The following is a 21,627-nucleotide window of genomic DNA, read 5'->3' as shown; positions in this document are numbered from 1 at the left end:
CTCAGCTGTGAAACAGTTGCTCAGGTGGATCTATCATGCAGCTCAAAGCTCAACCCATTTGGAAAAGTGTATAAACTGCAGAAAGTGATTGCATTTAAAATATGGGAAAGACAGGGATGTCCTATTAAGCTATGATAATCCATTAAGCATTTTCTGAAACTTTTTTTATAAGATCCTCAGTGTAAATAAAATAATTCAAAAATGTGAAGGGATAGCTACCATATTAGACTACACCAGGAAGTTTATTTTTGCGGAGATGTTCTAGAGTATCTGCCCTTCACAGGAAACATTCCACAAGAGGATGCTTCTCTATTTGAAAATAAGTGATGGAAATATTTCTAAATGATTAAGTTATATTGCCTGACATACTTCATTTATATTTTCAGACACTGATAATAGGACTATATTTTCTTCGAATTTCTAAGAGTGGACTGGAATTTCTAAGAGTGGAAATACCATTTCTTTAGTTTGGTTATTGAATACTCTCAAAGTTATTACCAGCAAATATTCATGGCAACAGACAAAGTAACACACAGTGATCACACTGGTCACAGGTATTTTTCTGTACAGATAGTAAAAATACCCTCTCTATGCAATGTAGTAAGTATTGCATGCATCTGTTCATGATGTAGTGTTCGACCTTTTAGAAGGCCATCAATAAATATTTGTTGAGTAGATGATAAATAAGTCTTCCTACTCATGAGCAATGTTATAAGAAATAAATACATCTTTTCCTTTAAAATGCAGTGAACTTTGAAAACTTGATTATCAAAATATAAATATGGTTTTACACAAATGCATCTGAATAGTACATGGAAAACAAAGATATAATTAAATGATCATGGGCAACTGTCTGCTACAGAACCTAAGAGTCTATAGTCAAGATTAGAAACCAATTTAAAGTTAAAATGGGTAATGTACTATGCACAAATTTAATAGTATGTAATTAAATCAGATAATACAGCAATATAAATAGGATAGGATAGATGGAAGCCTTAATAAAGAGTTTTAATATTTATCACGATGTGGGAAAGATGTAAAAAATAAAACATGAGTCCTTAACATGCTGGTTTGTAAATAGATCTCTGGTTTGTTTTACCCAACAGTGTGCTTAACTGGCCTCCCCTTAGCCCACACCCCTCATCAACCATTTCCTTTGTATCACATATTCACCAAGTCACCACATCGTGGTGAGGGATCGCGGCTAATATGCCACCTACTAAGACCCACACACAATGGCTCCCATCAGTAGGGTGACAGGCTAAATTTGGTTTTGTTCCCAAACCTATTTATACCAACGGTACATGTTAATAGAATGTCTGTAATAACTGAAATAGTATGTAGACATTTTTCTACAAAAACCAATGTAAATGGTTTGGGAACCTCAACAAATGTCAGTCACCAAAAATAATTTGTACTCAATTAGGTGTGGTTAAGACAAAGCAGACGAGAAAAAAATAAAAGGTATGTCAAAAGTTTAAAAAGGTTCTGCCCTCAGTATAATGTCACTTTAAGATAATATACAGGATGAATGTGGGGCACATGGGTGGCTAGGCGGTTGTGTCTGACTCTTGATTTCGGCTCAGGTCCTTATCTCAGGGTCATGAGATCGAGCCTGGTGATGGGCTCTGCACTCAATGCAGAATCTGCTAGAGATTCTCTTTCTCTTCCTTTCCCTCTGCCCCTTCCCACCCTGGTGCACACTTTCTAAAAAATAATACATAAATCTTAAGAAAAAATACACATACACACACACACACACACACACACACGATGAATACTCTCAAGATACATGTATTATAGGATATAGTATGTAATACTGATGTTCTTTGTGCAAGAATTATCTTTTAGCCTCCTTTTAGTCAGTGGACCTATACTCAAAGAAAAGATCTTGACTCCACCTCAAAAGGTGTCCGATGACTTCATGTGTATTTACTGCATTGCTATCTAGGATTCCCATTTTAACTGGCTTACAGCATCGGATAAGATTTAGGACTTTGAATATGTACATTTTCTTTACTGTCAATTTCTCCACTGTTTAAATGGTAATATAACTATAATGTCATTTTTATTTTAGTAGTTTATTCAGCAATTTATGATGTTATTTTTATTTTAGTAATTCTGGGTCTACATATCAGTGATCATATGCAACTTAAAGCATGATCATTTTAAAATTATGCAAATAATACAAATACTCAATGACAGCTGATCAATAAGCAGAGGGAGGAGCCCCATCTTGGTCTTCCAAACTGCCTTAGGCGATTGAGTTTGGTGGCTTCTGCTGCTGGAAATGTGTCCTCTGTGCTCTGATGCCCATTCCAGCACACGCGCAATGAATGTGATCCTGGGAGAATGCTAAACCACTTCACAGCCCCTGCTGGGTTCCCCAAAGTAAAGTTAGAAAAGCAAAGGTTAAGGAAACAAACCACAACTCCAAAATGTCTCAAAAATTTCTGAAGCAGTGGCTTCTCCTTTACAGACTGCCGCCTTCCTCCTCTCTCTACACAATGACTTTATTCATACTGTGGGGTAAAGAACTTCGGAAGGAGGATTAGCACAGGAAACTTGCTTTGATGGAAGAGAACTCACAGGGCTGCTCAAAGGCACACGGTGTAAATCTAGTGATGTGAGATTTGTATGTTAGTTGTGTAACTGTAATTTAACTATTATATTTAAATGGTAATAACATCAAACTAAATTTAATTTTATCAATTTTACATAATTATTTGTCTAGCGTACTATTATGGTCCATCACCAGTGAGCAATTCCAAATTCACTTTAGAAAGTAATATTGAATATGTTGCTTCCATGGAAATAAAAAGCACTATTTAGATAGGTTGTTTTTAATAGAAAACTAGGTGGAAACACCTCTTTCACAAAATACATGTTAAGCTACATTTAGTAAAGTCAAGATCAGTAATGTCAGAGTGGTTAAGAACACAGACTTTAGAATCTCACAACCTAAATTTGAATCCTAGATCTACCCTCAATGCCTGCCATATCTGTAATCACTAAATACTCATTTTTAATACCATTAATATTGTTATGTGAAAAAAAAAAAAAGTATGAATGAAAATCTCTTCCCAAAGAGAGGAAGTGCAAAGTAAGAAGGCTCACATAAGAGACAGGGGTAAGTCCATATTTTCAATCCTTCACCCAAACTCAATTTCACAAAACAATAAAACTCACAATTCTAAGAGAAGAATCAATTCTAAGAGAGGCAGACAGTTAAAACAGGGCAGCATCAAAACTTGTTACCAATACAATTACCCATTTAGACAAAGTGGGTACTTGTTTAGTTAATATGGGCAATGACTTCTTACCCCAACTAAAAGCAAACGTGCCATTATGTTTTATATTTGTTTGTTAGCTGTTTACCTAGAAACTTGACTTCTAAATATAGAGGTTTTTAATTGGGGAAATGCTCAGCTGGGCAGGGTAGAGAATAATAGTTACCAGAACAGAAGAAAAGCTCACAGGGAGTTCTAAAAGTAGTTTTTGTATTCCACTAAAACTAGATGTGGCAGAGATATGACTCTATGTCTAATTTTTGAAAGGTATCTGAACTTGCTTAGTCATAGTATTTAGCAAGCTAATTGTTTCTTTTTTCAAATATTGATCTATATAGTTAAAGTAATTCCCTCCAAGTAATATTTATGAGCCTGGGATCTATTTGAAACCGAACATGTAAGTTCCATAGTTTTGTTGATGTTAAAGAAGAATTTATTTTCTTACAAAACGTAAGTCCCATTCTCCACTCCCACTAAACTGCAAGCTGCTGGGGGAAGGGGGTAATGTTTTCACCACTGATGACTCTTCACCACTCAGCATAGAGCTCAGAGCATATTTTATATCCAATAAATATCGGAGGAATGATTAGTAAATGAAATGAGTGGAAGAAAAGCAGGTCAAGTAGCAAAAAAGATGCAAGCTTGCCATCTAGTGGTCACTTGATAAAAATGTATGTAAATGATAACCAGAAAAGTTAATAAAGTTTACAGAAAACATGACTTCTAAGAACAGATGTACTTGGCCACTCTTGCCACTACAGGCTTCACTTATCTGTGATTTGCTCATTGTTTCAAAGATGCCAAATAAAGACACATATGTATAGGTTCCTAATAGGAAGATTTTCCTGGTATAAAAAAATCATATAGTAAGAAAAGGCTATTAAGATTCAGCCATATATAGCAACTCAGAAGTATAGTGATGGGTAGTGACAAGACTTGTTTTTCTCTTATACAATTTATTGAAGCCATGTCTTAAATCTTTAAAAAACATTGTGGTGTATTAGCCAAACGTTTTAAGATTCCGCTTTAGGAAACAAGTACTATTCTCGCCCATCTAAATTCAGGCTATGTCTCGCAGTTCATTAATAAATCATACTCCACTCTATTAAAAATTTCACATCAAGCCAACTGTATTCCATCTGCTTCAATGTCAACAGGAACTTGGTGTCAGTCTGAAGAATAAAATTTCTTTCTTTTTCCACGTATCTATCCAAAGAAACAAGTGTTCTAAAACTCTACACATATCCTTTCTTACTTAAGGCATTTACTAGAACCCCATTCAGACTTTTTATGTTGTTTTGTGATCTTACTGTCTCTGAAGAACACATCTAATGCTCCACCATCACCCTATTTTTCTATTTTAAAAAGAGAAATTTAAGAGCTGTTGTTCTTAGAGTTCATGCTTAAGGGAAAAAAAAAGTTAATAAAAAGTGCGAAAGAGAACCGCACTTCCTCTTTCAGCTGTGAGTCCCCCTATGGGGCAGCCTCCTTTCAGTTTTGCTCCAATTGAATGGTACAAGAGCCTTAGGACTCATTAGTCCCAGAGACTTCATTCTCCCGCAAGGCCATCAATGATCCCTGCTCCTTCTAAATAATCAGCAGTCATATCCCAACTAGCGAAAATAAAAAATTTTAAATATATTCTCTGTCGTGATACAGATACAGCTGACCTACTAAGTACAACCAACTCCCTTTTTCAATTAAAAAATATGATAATCAGAAATAAGAAGGAAGTAAGGAGGAACCGTTCTCACGGAAATGCATTAGGCCCAATCCTTAGCATGGCATCAGGAGGATGTGGGTCTTTCCAGGGGCTGGCTTGGCTAAGATTTGCTCTGGAGTGTCCTACCACTTAGCCAGAAGTAGGTGTCACACCCAACTACAGTGAAAGGGCAAGGCAGCTCCCCCCTCCAGCCAAAATTCCAAAATTCCAAAAAGGAACTAAATATTACACAATTATGTTTATATTTTACATGGATTTATGTTAAGGGAAGGAAACCAACCGCCCCCCTCAGCTGTGTCAATGCACTCACATCTTCATTCCTCTATGGTGTACCATACATTCACCCGAAGTTCCAAACCAAAAGCTCCACATAGTTTGTAAGTGCAAAAGTATGTGGCTTGAAAACCAAGACAGTGGAACCCAAGCCGACGAGCTCCTACTCACCGTGGTGGTGGTGGTGACCTCCTCTGTTACAACCTTCAGGGTGTCGACCACGGAGATGTAGCCCAGACGCTTAGCAATCGCCAAGGCGGTGTTGCCATTCTGAAGAGAGTGCAATGAAAGAGAGAAAGAGGGAGAACTGAGAGGGAGGACCGCGCTGCGAGCCAATGAGCTCACCGGCTGCTCCGCCTGAGCCAGCATTTCCTTCCAAAACCAGGCACAGCTTAGGAAAATCACTAGTTTTTACCATTACATCTGAATCTCTTTGTAACTTCTTTAGACTATGGCCCGGGTCACCATGGTAACACAACAAGCTGCATCTGCCTGCTCTTCTAATAAGAAGCACTTGACGCTTTAACCCTGAGGTTGTCAAACATCTCTACAAGATACTGACTGCACTGTGTTTAGGAAAGGACCCCGTGAACTGAGGACGCTGCCTCCGAAAATGATTAGCCAGTACCGAGTACCGTTACTCCTCGTCAGAGGTCAGGCCATCTGCTGCAGGTAGGACGTCACCCCAGGGAACTCGGTCACACATTTAGCTACAGCTGTGCAGAAGCTCGCCGTGCAGCAAAATAACACATGCGAGCAACTCCGGCTCCAGCGCGGGCCACTGGGGACCCCGGGTTGTTTAATTGCACCGCTTAGTTTACATTTCAATGGCTCCACATCCCGAAGAGCTTTGTCTGAGCCAGGAGCCTCGCAGGCCGGGCTCCCTTAAGAAGGCCGGGCGGGAGCAGGGGCGGGGGGTTGGGGGGGGCGGCCCTCGCGCTCACATCTGAGCACCAGCTGCAAGCAGAGCACGTTCCAGCAGCCTCAGCTCACTGCCCCACTCTCCCGAGAGAGACGGCCGAGTCAGGCCGACTGCGCTCCCTCCCCGGGAGGCGCTGCCGGAGAAGTCACGCTGATTTCTGGAAAGCCCTTCCAGAATTCCCGGGCTTTCCAGAGTGCGGGGGCCTATCGAAGGGGCGTGTGTCTGAACCCAGCTCAGACAAGGGGCCGCCGGGGCGGGCGAGAAGGAGGCAGCGGCGGCGGCGTGGTGCGGGGCGGCGGCGCCTGGCTTACCGCGGTCGTGGCGTTGGGCTTGGCCCCGTGCTGCAGCAGGACGTTGATGATGTGCGTGTGGCCCTGCTGGGCGGCCTGGTGCAGAGGCGTGTAGCCATTCTGTAGGTGACGGTGGCCAAGGACCCAGCATAGGTTTGCAGCAGGAGAAGGAAAGTTAGGTTAGACTTCATGTTGATTTGTTAGATTCATGTTTATTTGGAGCTCCGTATCCCCACCAACCCATGTGTCAGCAACAAACACTCCTTCTCACCTTATGGTCTGCTAAACAAAGCGAAAAGACTAGCTTATGAAATAGAAGGACTGACAAACTCGAAATCAGAGCTATTATTATATTTTAACTAATTGGCATTAAAAATGGGTATACTGAGAGATTTATAATGACAAAAGAACGTTATCACAATGATTTCTTCCTTAGGGATAAAGAAAGTAACGTTTTTAACTGAAATCTGAGGACTCATACAAATACAATATAAATACAAATACAAAAAAAATGCTTGTTTGTCATGACTTTTTTTAAAAATTTTATTTATTTATTTGACAGATCACAAGTAGGCAGAGAGGCAGGCAGGGAGGGGGAGGGGAGCAGGCTCCCCATCCAGCAGAGAGCCTGATGTGGGCCATCCCAGGACCCTGAGATCATGACCTGAGCAGAAGGCAAGGGCTCAACCCACTGAGCCACCCAGGAGCCCCTGTCATGACTTTTCTAATAATGAATCTTTGTGCCAGCTTTAGGGATTCTAAATTGATGGAGGTAAATCTAAATCTTATCTTCCTTTCAGAGAGTAGCTTTGGTCAAAGAAGACTAAGCTTAGAGAATGGAATATTTCATTGGATGATGAGTGGCCCACCCTCAATTAAAAATGACTTTAAAAATGAAGTTCTTTTTAACATTCTGGTCTAAGCTGGAAGTTTAGATGAAAGCTCTGTAATCCATGGCTTGTGAGGAATTGCTGCTGAGGTTAGTGTGAAGACAGTCTTGCTCAGAATTCTAATGAGTGGCAGGTATGGAACAGGTTGGCTGCATATTCACATCCATTAAACAAAGGCACTGGAATCCTTGGAGGCAAACAAAACACTAATATCACTCACTGAACACTTATTTTGTGCCAGATGCCAGGCCTTGTAGTTGTCTTTGAATCTTTATTGTCATCCTAAAAATGAGGGCGCTTGGTACATAGGTGGTGTCTCATACACCATGAGTGACTGAGTGAATGAATACTTAATTGAATAAATGTTTTCTTCCAATTTCAGAGACGATGAAATGGAAAATAACAGTTAAGTAATTTCTTTGCGATTATTCTAGGTTCAGAACCTGTGTAGATCATGATAGCCAATAGGTATCAGACTACTTTTTTTATTATCTACCTGCCTCACCCTGATAAAATTCTATCCATTATCTGGGTTCTAAGTTCTGAGTAGCCCATTCATACCATAAACTTGTAGGAGTATATGTCCCTTTTACCTAGTGTCACTGCTGCCTCATGACCAACATGCACTTTTGCTACTCCTGCCTACATAAAGTGTCCGTCTATATACACAAGGTGCCCCGTGACTCCTTCTATGCTTTTGCTGTGGCCTTTCCATCCACAGGGATGTCCCTGTATTTGTGAGAGTCTATCAGTCTGCATGTCCTTCAGTCTGGAACAACATCAGCTCTGCCATGTCTGCTATCTCTCCCTCCAATGGCATCACCCCAGAAAACCTGGAAGTAAAAGCCAATTACAGTAGCAACCAAGTGAATTCATTCAGCAAGCATTTACTAACTGCATACTATATGCTAAGTAGGAGACACTGTGCTTATGTAAATTAATAATGCCAGAGTAGCATTCTTGCCCCTAAGAGCTCACAATTTACAACTCAACACACAGTGTCCAGAAAGGTGTCTCCCAGGCCTGATTTAATTTAACCTTTACCCGAAACCTCTGGTGCACAAGTATATTTGCTAGGGAAGTCTGGATCAACTCAAAAACTTTTATGCGAACATTTGATTACATCTTATCCACGGTCTTGGGCCCATTCTGCTAGGAGCTCTAGACCCAGTTCTACCAAACCCCTCTAACCCTCCATTTCCTCATGAACAAATGGGAATAGCCAAGATTTCAAATCTGGTGAAGGATTATATATGTTGCCCATAAACTTTTGTTTAACTGATCTAAAGTTCCATGAAAATGCTGACAAACATTTCACTTTTTTTCTTTCTCATTGAAGAGCTCTATGATCTTTGCAGCATATTTTATAAAGAAAATTTTCTTGTACGTGCTGACGTTCTATGCACTCTTTGCAAATTAATCATATAATCAATCAAATCTAGTTTTCCTCAAGTGGATGTTTATAGGATTTCATTTTCATTTTAAACAACTAATAGTCTCATAAAACAAGTTCACTTTTCCAGATTGTTATACCAGATCATGAATGTTTGAGGACTAAAGTCAATAAATATGTTTACATTTTTATAGCAACAAAATGAATTTTTAGAACCATAGTTACATGAGATGTGAGGCAGAAAACACAAATCATTTTCCAAAAATGCCATTCTGTATGAAAAAAATCCTGAGATGTTTATTAAACGAACATCTTTACATTTATGTAGCTCTCCACTCCCCTGAAGACATATTAAAAGTTATATTTACTTCTAAAAGCAAGTAAAATCTACAGAGTTCACTAAAAAATAATAATAAATAAATAAATAAAATAAAACCTGAAAAATTAAAATGAGATTTTTCTCTCAACCAAATGTCTATTTGAATGCATACCAAACCCCAGGTAGATAAATGATGTTCTCTAGACAATATGTCTGGCTTGTAAATATTATCTCAACGATCACACACTTAACAAAAAAACATGGTAACTTTTCAAGTTCCTCCAAAGTCTCATTGCATAGTTGCATTTATTCCTTTCAGGAGAAGATCTGGATCCCAACAGGAATGTCTTTCCTGTGTGCTTATGTGTGATCTGACTCAGGAAAAAATGGTGTTGGGTGCTGATGCCTGAGAATTCTTATTAAAGCTTTTAAATAAGCTCAAAGTACAATGTCATGAGAACTCAAGAACTGCTCAGAACCTAGGCAGCAGCTGCTCTTGCTAGAGTCAGATGAAATTTTGAATCTTGAAGGTCAATAGTATTGTTTATAATTTAAAAAATAACTATTTTTAATTCACCTATAATTTTGGCGATGTACAGATACAATTTTGTTTCTGCTTCTAAGAGAATATAAAAAGACTAACTTCCAAAACTTCTTACTTTTCTAATCATTAGCATTTTGAATGATGAGTTTGAAAACTCACACTAATTTAGTTGAGCCCACTCACATAGCTCTATTAAGAATTTCTGACACATAAACTTAAAAAAATAAACAAACATGTGATTATATATTTCTTTGGACCAAGGAACCTGGAGCTGCAATTTATTTTATACACACTAGCAGCAGTTGTATTATTCATTTCTATTTCCCTTGAAACAACTTGAGTGCACTGAAGTCTGGTGTTATGTTCCAACCTTGCTTTGCTAGATAGGGCCCTTCAGCTGCCACCAGGTAAAAACATTCAGGATCAAGTCAGCTCTGTGTTATCCTTGACAACTCCCAACCCAGACCTTACACATCATTGCCTCACTAAGCATTTCCATGTGATATTCCAAATGTAACAGAGTTGGTGGGAATGATGGGGATGTAAGCTAGGGCAGCCACTGTGGAAAACAGTATGGAGGTGCCTCAAAAAATGAAAAATAGAATTACCATATGGTCTAGCAATCCCTCTTCTGGGTAAGAAAACAAAAACACTTACTCAAAAAGCTTTATGCACTCCCATATTCCTTGCAGCATTATTTATTATGGCCAAGATATGCTGCAACCTAAGTACCCATCAGTGGATGAATGAATAAAGAAATAAATAAAATTGCACGTGCACACACACACACAATGTAACATGATTCAGCCATAAAAAGAAATGAAATCTTGCCATTTGGGACAACATGCATGGACCTGGAGGGCATCATGCTAAGTGAGATAAGTTAGAGAAAGACACAATACTGCATGATCTCACTTATGTGTGGAATCTAAACAAAACAAAACAAAATTCGAACTCATAGATACAGAGAACAGATTGGTGGTTGCTAGAGGCAGGGGGTGGGGACTTGGGAGAAATAAGTGAAAGGTATCACAAGTTAAAAAGCCTTTTTTAAGCTTTTAAACAGATTTAAATGTTAAATGATATTGGGTGTCCTGTTCTCAGCTATCTCCTCTATATTTAGAGGGAGGGATCCTTCCCTCAGGGGTCAAGAGGAGGTGACCTCACTTTTTTAAACCACATACCACATCTTTTACAATGCATCACCAATAAAAACACAGAGATTTAAAAGTATGTACTAATAATAAAAATATATTTTACATGAGCATTTAAAAAAAGGAAGCACTTGGGACGCCTGGGTGTCTCAGTGGGTTAAGCCTCTGTCTTCGGCTCAGGTCATGATCTCAGGGTCCTGGGTTCGAGCCCCCCATCGGGCTCTCTGCTCAGCAGAGAACCTGCTTCCTCTTCTCTCTGCCTGCCTCTCTGCCTACTTGTGATCTCTCTCTCTGTCAAATAAATAAATAAAATCTTAAAAAAAAAAGGAAGCACTATTGTTATTCATAGGATGTAGTAATCAAAATGTTCAAGTAGTGTGAAAAAGCATTATAAAGGTTGTAGTTTAAGGATAGATAAGATTTAAATAAGTAAGAGAGCATCTTAGGAGAGGAAAAGGCTGGGTAAAACAGGAAAATATTTAGTTGGGAGAAAGTGAAGCACCAATAGGCTAGTTTAGTTGTAGGGAAGTTATGAAATGGTCATCTGGCAACCTACATTACATTGGGTCACATTATAGAGGCTTAAAATCATGGAAAGGGATGACTAGATCAGAGAACTCCTCAGGAGAAGGAAGCAACAGGATTTGATAGCATGGAATAAATGCCAGGTAGGAGAGTGAATGACCACTGATAAGATTTTAGGTATAGTGAGTTGACATTAATGATCTGGAGTGGGATGGAAGTTAGAGCAGAGCTTTGGCCCTGAGGCAGGTTGTCTTGGTTGGAATTCCAATTCTTCCAACTAATACTTTGTGACCTTAGATAAGTTATTCAAATTCACTATGTAAAATAGGGATGCTAATAGCACCTGACTATGAGGTTATTTAAGGATTAAATGATTTAATATATATAAAGTCATATATAATGTATATGTGACTTCTAGCACACACTTAATGAATATTAGTTTAAAAATTTTTTAAATGAGGGATGCCTGGGTAGCTCAGTCAGTTGAGTTCCAGACTCATGATCTCGGGGTCCTGGGATTGAGCTCTAGGTTGGGGTCCACACTCATCGGGCAGTCTGCTTGATATTCTCTTTCTGCCTCTGCCCCTTCCCACACTCACATGCTCTCTTGCTCTCTCTCTCCCTCTAATAAATATATAAAATCTTTTTAAAAATTTTTCTAAATGAAAGACACAATCTAGGCTGTCTATCTACATTTATTTCCTCATGCAGAAGGAGGATGTTTCAGGAAGAGGGACCAAGGCCTTAAAATAACATAAAGAATTTTCTAGAACATCAAAGTGTTCTACCCAGCAGGCTTCTTTTTTACTGTAGTAAACTGTTAACTGGATAAGTGCTACTTCAGCTCTGTAACAAAAGTAGTTCTGAAGCTAACTTACATGGCCTGACAAAGGTTCGGAGAATGAAAAGTCGCAAACCACTGTACAAAGCTATATTGCTTATTCAAAGTCACTTTAAAAGAACTAAAAGGGAAAAAATACATTTGAAGCGATGGTGAGCTAGTGAAGTATTCATATGGCTGAACCTCTTTGCTTACAGAAAAATGAAAATGAGTATAAGTATTTTATTTACCTTCGTTTTTGCATTGACATTTGCACCCTGCTTCAGAAGAAAGTTGACCATTTTCACATTTCCATAGTGACAGGCCACAATTAAAGGAGTGTAACCAAGCTATAACAAATACATAAATAGATAAATAAATAAATGCATACCTACTCTAGCGGTTAATACTCAAAGGGAGAGGGATTAGGTAGACTCTCAGTAATGGCGGGAAGGGTAAAAAGTCTATTCCGTTGTATAAATATTACTGAGCAGTTTATTTACACTTCCTGTGGATACAAACATGGAGAGAAGCAGATCCCTGAGCACAAGGAACTTAACACCAGCAAAGGAAATCAGACACGTGTGTGACTTCATCTGACAAAGAGCTAAGAGAAAGACACGAATAATTGGGTCTGAAAATAGAGAAGAAAAACTGAGTCTGATGGGAGGATGTGGAGGAGATGCACAAAAATATAGCTTAAAGTGGGCTTGAAAATTTTAATGGCATAGAGAAGGAAAAGCCATTTTCAAGACCAAGGGCTGGAGGCAAGCAAATACAGGAGGAAAAGAGCAAGTCATCCAGACCGCCGGAGCAATAAGGGAGAGAGGCTGACTTAAGTCAGCAAAATTAGAATCTTTTTATAAAGGGTCCTGATATCATGATCTCCACTTGGACTTGATTCCAGCAGAAATGGAGAACCATTATAGATTTGTGAGTAAAAGAGAATCATAATTCAGAACGGACTTTTGAGGAAGGGTGCTTGGACTGGGGGAAATCCGAGTGGGGGCTACTGGGAGTCATCCAAGTCAGAACCCACCACAATATTGAAAGTGATTCACTTTACCTTCGTGTGAGCATCCTGGTCAGCCCCGTGCTTAGTAAGAATTTCAGCAACATTCACTTTGTCTTCCTGGGCTGCAAGGTGTAAAGACGTGAGTCCACTCTATAGAGAGAATGGAAGCAAATGGGTACACTTGAAGAAGAAAGTATGTTTCATCATCTATGATATCGTGTCTTGAAAAAAATCCTGGAAAATTCATAGCCTCTCCCTAGAACCTGCAACTTTTGATCTCTAAAACAAACCCTCCAAGTTAATATGCCTTTCTGAGACATACTCTCTAAGTTAGTCAACACTTTCAACAAATTACATTTTCTTTATTTAGGTGCTTCTATTATGATGTGACACTTTAAAATAAGTCAGCTAATAAGCTTCCAAACAACATTCATTTCAAATCCATCTGTGCCTCCTGCTGAATCTATTTATTCCCTTAAATAATTAATCAACCAGCTACTACTTCTACTTTTTAACCATAGAGGATTGATGGATTCTATATTTTCATCAATAAAATATCATATCAAGGTAAAAAATGTAGAGAGTTACAGGAAATGAGTTCAGAACAGTTTTCTCCAGTACTCAATAGTATACTATTTTGGAGTTTCCTCTAACTGCTAAATAAAAAGTAACCCCATCATTTATAGATAACACCATAAATTGGCCAGTTTTATGTACAATGTTTGGCATTTATACATCCAGTAAACACCCTGATTATAATTTTATATGCAATTCAAATACAGTTAAGAACTAATACAAGATGGAAGCATGGCGGAAGGAGAGGGAAAGAGTGTTTTCTCCAGTGAGTGCCACAATCTAGCAGCCTCACTACGTGTGCACTTAACTTCCAGCACACAAAAATGAAATTGAGAGAGAATCTTTAAAACCTAAATCATTTGTGTATTCAACAGGTGTTTTCTGAGTACCTTTCATATGCCAGGAAATATCCTATGTATTTGAATATATCAGTGAACAAATGTTTCTGCCCTGTATCCTAGCTAACAGTGTATTCATACCCTATTTTCTCTTCCTCTGCTACTGCTCAAATACCTAGTATATTCATCCCTCCTGTTACTCCTGCAGCTGGACAGTGAGTTAGCTCACTTATGCTCTGAGCTGGCAACTCTGCCTTCCCCTGCTCTCCCAACTCATGTCTAATTAGATTCTACCAGACCCCTGACTGTGGCTTTGCAGATCTGCTTTTCCACGGTCAGCCAGGTTCTTCAAAATCCATGATCTCTAGCCAGGATGTACTCCTAGAAATGGACAAGTCCTCTGATCTTTAAAAAACATAAGTTATATGTGCAGAAGGAAAAACATTCTTCAACTTGAGAGAAGGTTGTGTCTGTTTGTTGGTTTGTTTGAGGGCCTGGGGCTTTTAAATTCTTACAGTTCCGGCTGAGCTCAGCTTTGAGTTTCATAAACCATCAGGATAAGATTAAAGATACGCCCTTCTATATTAAAATGTCCTCACTTCTAAACAAATACTATCTAGCCCTAAAGTATAAACAATATGAATATTGGGGCAAAACAGAAGATTCTTCCTCATTCTGATTTTCTCCATATAAAAATAGTAAACATTAAAATATTTCTCTTTATGGGGACAACTGGTCTTTTAAAAATGTTATTGAAGAGATTATTAAAGGACATGATAATCAAATATCTCAAAGACATTTTTAATGGCATGTCAAATATATGTGCTGTTTTCTACAATATAAGATTACAGATTAACAGCCAATATGAAAATTCTCTACAATTTATTATGGTAAATTTCCATACCTAAATCAAATTATGAAAACTTTTCTAATAAATCAAGAAAATAGAAGATGTTGAAGTTCTTTTCAAAAGAAGGAATTTATTTCCTAAGATGCACTAGAGGACTCTACAACTGGTTTTTATTATTACATGGTGATTTACTCTAGTGACAAATACATCACACCTCTTTTTAGGACAGCACCCCAAATCTAATATTGAAATCATTGTTATAAAGATAACATAATTACTTTGTGGTCCACAATTGAATATATTTCTTCACTGAGGAGTACACAAGTCAAAAATATTCATTAAATATTTGCTGATTGACTGCTAAAACCCTCTCACAGGAAGTAGTATGTTTAGAAGAATACCATCAGGGAGGACATAGTTAAATGATTCCAGATATGAATATATATTAAAAATAGCACTTCTTAAAATAAATTAAAAACAGCATTATCAGAAGCATCGCATGATCAGTTTCATGAAATATCTAGAACTTCATTCTACTCAAAATTTTCCTTGATTTGTTTATGGATATCTTGTGTTTATTTTCAAATGAAGATTTGTTTTTAATGGACAATAAACACTTGTTTATGGATCTCCTGTGTTTATTTTCAAATGAAGATTTGTTTTTAGTGGACAATAAACACTGTCTGTCCCTTTCATATACTGATGCTAAGTGAAGTATTCTACAATTGGTCTCATAGTGAGAATATCCCCAGTAGGGGAAATGACTTCCTGAATGGCATGATTTCAATGCCCACAAGAAAAATCCATGCCCCAGACTTTAATAACAGCTGAGACACTGAATTTCACCACAAGGCTTCAGGATGTTCATTTCTGTTAAAATGCAAATATCTTTTGGGGAATAACTCTTCAATTAGCTCTCACTACACTTTAAAAAAAGGATCTGTGAGGACTTTTGATAGAGAACAAAGAAGTATATAATGGCAAGGGATTTACTGGAATACTTTTGAGTGATAAAGACACAGAATAGGACTCTAGAGGCATTCAAGACAACCTGTCTTTTTCATAACTATTTCTAGAGGAAATAATGCTATATAACCTATTGATAACATTATGAAGACCAATTTACAACTGAGTTTCCAAAAGCACTAATTAGCTCAGCAGTGAAATGTAGAAAACACAGTACTGTGTATTTGTGGAAAACCCTAAGAAACCTAAGTTTCACTAAACCCATACCTCGTGTTATAAAAAGTATTAAGAGATGTAAATGATGAGCTAACTTAAAAATATAGGCTTCAATTTTAGTTTCTCAGAAGCTGACTCCAGTGGAGTATATGTAAGTATAAGATAGATACACATTAAATAGATAGGTAGGTAGGCAGAGCTACAGATACATATGTAGAGAAAGACAGAGATGTATAGACAGACATATACTCGTAAAAAATCCAAATATTTCCATATTTGAATAATGTCTTTTCCCCTTATATTCCTGACTCTTACTCTATTATAGTTCAAATGCCTGCCCACAAAGGCTGAAATGACCAAGGTTCTTTATTAAAAACACTGATTCTCTGGCCACCACTGCCACAACCACCCAAACTAAGCTAAAGTTGGCTCAGAAATCTTTATTTTACTGAGTTCCCATCATGCTCCCTCCCCCCGCCCCCAGGTGCCTCTGATGCTCAGCCGGGCTGGAGAATGCTTGGGTAGTGGCCACGGACCAACAGCTTAGAATCAGTTGTTTGGGCCAGAGCCCAGATGAACTGTCACCTCTCTCTCTCTCTGTATCTATCTCTCACTCTCCCTTTCTCTGTCTAAAATTTGGAATTAAGACCAGCAGGTACCATGGCAAATCTGGACTGACTGCTTAAACTATAGTGATATTAACTCTTGGGAGCTACAGGGTCACCTCTTTGGTCACACACACAGAGAAACAGAGAAAGTAGATCTGCAGAGAGAGGTAAATGAACCCGACTTGAAAGGAAAAAGTCAAGATTCAAAAATGTAGCCATACAGGCTGAGTCTGCTTCTTGCTTCTGTGTGGTTTTTTTCCTCATAAGGCTCAACTGTTATTGTCCTTGAATTCTATACATAATCTCTGTTTCCTTTTAATACATCCTTTCTTTTTGTTCCAAGTTATCTTTGATTGGTTTCTGTTTATATTCATCTGAAAGATTCTTGGCTAAGACAAGAGGCAAAAACAGTACCTTGGTTGACATATGGATATTGGCTCCTTTATCCAGAAGCAACGTGACCATATCCGTGTGCCCCTCCTGTGAGGCCAGGTGGAGTGGGGTTACTCCTTGTTTTGTTACAATGTTAGTCTCTGCTCCATAGTTCAGGAGTGTGGAAGCTATCTGCATTTGATTCTTCTTGGCAGCAATATGTAAAGGAGTATAGCCATTCTAGGAAAAAAAAAAAAAAAAACCCAAAACCACAAATATACATCATAAGCTTAACACCTTTCCTACTATATATCTCCAATGGAAATAAGAATCTCTAATCAATAGAAAAGTTAAAAAGTAAGCTTATAGTAAATTCAAATTTTTTCCCATTATAAGCTCCCATCCCACAACACCCAAATCTTTACAACCAATATCACAAGACACACATCCTACTGTAAGACACGTATAGACACAAAAGCCCCAAAGCTTAACATCTCCGTCTTACAATTTTGGTTCTTTCCTGCAGAGCAACAAAAGAACAAGCCGGGCTCCTGTCCTACATGACTGTCCTTCAAATTCCTGGAGCTGGTTTTCATATCTCCTTTTAGTCTTCTATTCCAGGTTAAACTTCCCCAGTGCTTCAACTATTCCTGATAAAAGCCCCATTGCTACTAGACCTCTCCATTAAGGATGACCTGTTCTAGACTGATTCTCACTTGTCTATAGTGCTCTCAAATTGTGTGACCGGGTACTGAATGCTATACTTCAGATACCGCTTTAGTAGTACAGAATAAAATGGAATTCTTTTTGTGATCTTGTTATAACATTCCTGCTATTATGCTTCTGTGCAGATTGTACTTTTTATTCATTTGATAGCTATTTAGTAAGTTGGGAGCATGTACCAGGCAGTGTGCTAGGTATGGGGATACCAAGGTGGGTAAGACACAATCTCTGTCTTTAAGTGGTTGCATTCTGGTGGAAAATAGAGTAAGGAACAAAACTGGCTTATATTAATCCTATCAATCAATCCAATCAAAATCCCATCAGTCAAAATCCTAGATCTTCCACTTGTCTCTATGGGCTCAGAAGTAGAAATATGAGGCTACTGGTTTTATGTGGCAGTTTGTGGAGAGGACCAGAGGAATTCATACTCGGCTTACAAGAGCCAAACTTTAAACCCTATACTTAGTTAAAACAAGTAACAAGCAAATAGACCTCTAGAACAAATGTTAGTCTGGAACCTATATCATTTCCTTTCCTTTCCTTTTTCAAGTCTGGTAGAATTTTCCTTGAAAAACGTGTAACAGAAATTAAAAACAGTGGCCTTGCCACGGAACTGTGATATAATGAAGGTAAAGTCAGCATAATGATCGATTGCTTCTTGTGAATCTATCATAAGAGGTAATTTTAGGTTATGTTATTTCCTGAAATCTAACTGCAAAGGGTACCAAAAATTAAAAGGAGTTTTGAGAATTTAAATCTTTATACGCCATCATCAAATCTCGATCCTCAATGATCTGATCTTATCTATCTACTCTGCCCCCATTCCTCCAAGCAAAAATAAGCATCTTTCAGTTCAGATAAATGATATTTCTCTTTAAGGTGCTGAGGAAATTTGGCAGCTCTCCTTGGAAGACTATTCATGATCTGGTCATAGGTCCCAGATGCTCCAGATGTTCTAGAACCCTACACTTGGACCATGGGCTCTATTAAAGAATATGTAAATTTTTGTGGACCCTGTAAGTTTAGCATTTGGGGTTTTTTTTGGTTTTTGTTTTTTTGTTTTTTTTTTGCTACAGTGTGTTTTCGTCAGTCCAAATGTCCCCCATTCCTACATGTGGGCTCTACCAAAGTTAGGTGAATTATCAGAGTAAATCTACCAAGGTTAGAAAGTCAGAGACTTATGTGGAGGAGAACAGGAGGTTTTATCAAAACAACATGAGAGATCATTAAAAAGTGTGTCCATTTTGGCAATATAAGAGACTGACTGCCCAGCAGATACTTGATCTATGAGATCTATAAGATCTACTTGATCTACAGCCCTCCTACTCCACACAGAGTAGAAGTTTTTAGAACCAAATAAAAAAATCCAGTGAAAACTAAGAAAAGCTGCTGGGCTCTGGTAGAAAGAAGCAAACAGGTTCTAGAGTCCAAAGGATTATACCTGTGGCTGGGGCAGCAGTTGCAGTGAATAGAGAGTCGAAAGTGGAGATGGGGTTGGGAGGGGCGCCTAGTGGCTCAGTTGGTTAAGCATCTACCTTTGGCTCCGATCATGATCCTGGGGTTCTGGGATCTAGCCCCCATACTGGGCTCCCTGCTCAGTGGAGAGTCTGCTTCTCCCTCTCCTTCTGCACCTGCTCCCTGCTTGTGTGCTTGCTCTCTCTTGCTATCTATCTCAAATAAATAACTAACTAAAATCTTTTTTTTTTAAAGTGGAGATGGGGGGGGGCGCCTGGGTGCTCAGTGGGTTGGGCCTCTGCCTTCGGCTCAGGTCATGATCCCAGGGTCCTGGGATCGAGCCCCGCATCGGGCTCTCTGCTCAGCGGGGAGCCTGCTTCCTCCTCTCTCTCTGCCTGCTCTCTGCCTACTTGTGATCTCTGTCAAATAAATAAATAAAATCTTTAAAAAAAAAAAAAAGTGGAGATGGGGGTGGCGTTACAACCAACTGAAAGCCTCTTGGAGTGGCCTCAGAACCGAAGGACTCATGCTCATCAACAGGCTGGGGCAGATGAGTGGAAGATGCTAGAAGAGCCTCCTGAGCACCACTGTACTATGGATGCTGGAGGAGAGGATTGCTCTACCCGGTCTTGTGGACTCTATGTGTGTACATAAGAGTAAGGACCATACACTGTACAGGCTAGAGATCGGGGCCTTATTTGTCTTTTTGGGAAAACCACACAGATTATTTTATAATTTAGGACTTCTCTCCCAAGTAGATTGAAAATCCCTTGTGGGAGGAGAACAAAGTTTTACTACAATCCTTTCTTTGTACATAGTAAGAGTTCAAATAAAGTATTGTTGGGTATTGATGAAATCTTTCATATTGATGCTGACAATGGCCAGTTTAGAGAGTAATGAAAAAAGTACTGGCATGTTAAAGGAGTAGGTATTTTTATTCCATTGAAATAGTTGCCTAGTCTTCATTCTTTCACTTAAATTTATTGAGAATCCATAATACTGTATGAGATAATTCAGGGATATGTAGATGAATATGACATGATTACTGTACTCAAGTAGTTTATCATCTAGTAGGAAGAAAGACATCAAATAAATGATAACTGATGAGCCTACTGAGAGAAGGGTATAAAGGAATAAGAATGATATGCATAATTATAAATATTTGCACTCCTCTCTTGATAGTTTAAATATTTTATTGTTAGTGTATATCTGTTCCAATAAAATATGCATGGATACATATATGTATAAATGTATGTATGTAGATGTATATGTGGGTATGTATATAAGTTATGCATATTTATAATATTTTATATATAATTATATATAAAATACATGCAATTATATAGAGTATACTTTTTTATATAGAATATCCCATTTTATTATATGTGTATATGTATAATTTAAATAGACAAGTGAGTACATATATACATACTTATATAATAGAAGTAGAATAATTCTCTCTCCATTACTTTGGGACACAGTGGACCTAATGGTTAAGAATGCTGGTTCTAGGAGCACCTGGCTGGGTCAGTCAAAAGAACATGTAACTCTTGATCTCAGGGTTGTGAGTTCGAACCCCAGCTTAAAAAAAGAAGAGTAATGGTTCTAAAGTCAAACTGCTTGAGGTCAAATCTTAGCTCTATCATGTATCAGTCATATGAGTTTGGATAAACAAATTAACCTACTCAAATCTCTCTTCTTTATCCACAAAACAGAAATTATTATGATACCAATATCACAGCATTATCATGAGATTAAGTGAGATATTGCGTGCAAAGTGGTAGACAAGAGTATTTGGCAAAGAAATGGTAGTTGTACTGTTTTATTATGCTATCAAACACAGCATGAGTATTTTCCCAACACAATACCTTTTCAGTAAACCCTGGTATGTTTTCAATATATGTTTGCTGAATGAATTAATGAAAGATGTAATAATTACTTTGTGTATTATATGAGATTGATGTGTATTTTCAGCGTAACAAAGGGGCAACTCAAATGGTGAGAAATGCCCTGTCCATAGGTACAAGTCTTAGCTGGCACTGTCTCAGAAACTGGTGATACAGAGACATCAAGAAGGAATTCCTAGCCTAGGAACTTAAAAGGATATTATAGTTAACATGGATGAAATGTTATAGAAAAAAGAAACAAAGATTCTTTCATATATCATAATGAAAAAAACTGCAGTCTAAAGGAATAAGCAAAAAAAAAAAAAGCTATGTTATATCATAATATTCTGGTTATAGGGGAAAAGCGAAAACCTGTACTGCCTTTACTATGCTTCGTTTCTCAAAATTCAAAACTTTAGTCTCTAAGACATTGAGTCTTGGCAATAAGAGTCATCTCTACTTGTTCATAGGCACATCCC

General features: G+C 38.1%; 1 protein-coding gene across 2 annotated transcripts in view; it reads right to left on the bottom strand.

The window, feature by feature from the left end:
- The window catches only part of ANK2 (ankyrin 2), a 226,624-nt gene that overhangs the window by 77,579 nt on the left and 127,418 nt on the right, over positions 1-21,627 (bottom strand). For both annotated transcript variants that reach the window (XM_080796920.1, XM_080796921.1), the window contains 5 exons: positions 17,127-17,324; positions 13,210-13,308; positions 12,395-12,493; positions 6,520-6,618; positions 5,458-5,556 (listed from right to left, as the gene is read on the bottom strand). In XM_080796920.1, the coding sequence (XP_080653046.1) occupies positions 5,458-5,556; positions 6,520-6,618; positions 12,395-12,493; positions 13,210-13,308; positions 17,127-17,324 (594 nt within the window). The remainder of the gene's footprint in view (positions 1-5,457; positions 5,557-6,519; positions 6,619-12,394; positions 12,494-13,209; positions 13,309-17,126; positions 17,325-21,627) is intronic.

This window comes from Martes martes (genome assembly GCF_963455335.1).
Source record: "Martes martes genome assembly, chromosome: 2".
Classification (NCBI taxonomy): domain Eukaryota; kingdom Metazoa; phylum Chordata; class Mammalia; order Carnivora; family Mustelidae; genus Martes; species Martes martes.
This window is presented reverse-complemented; position numbering and strand designations above follow the sequence as displayed.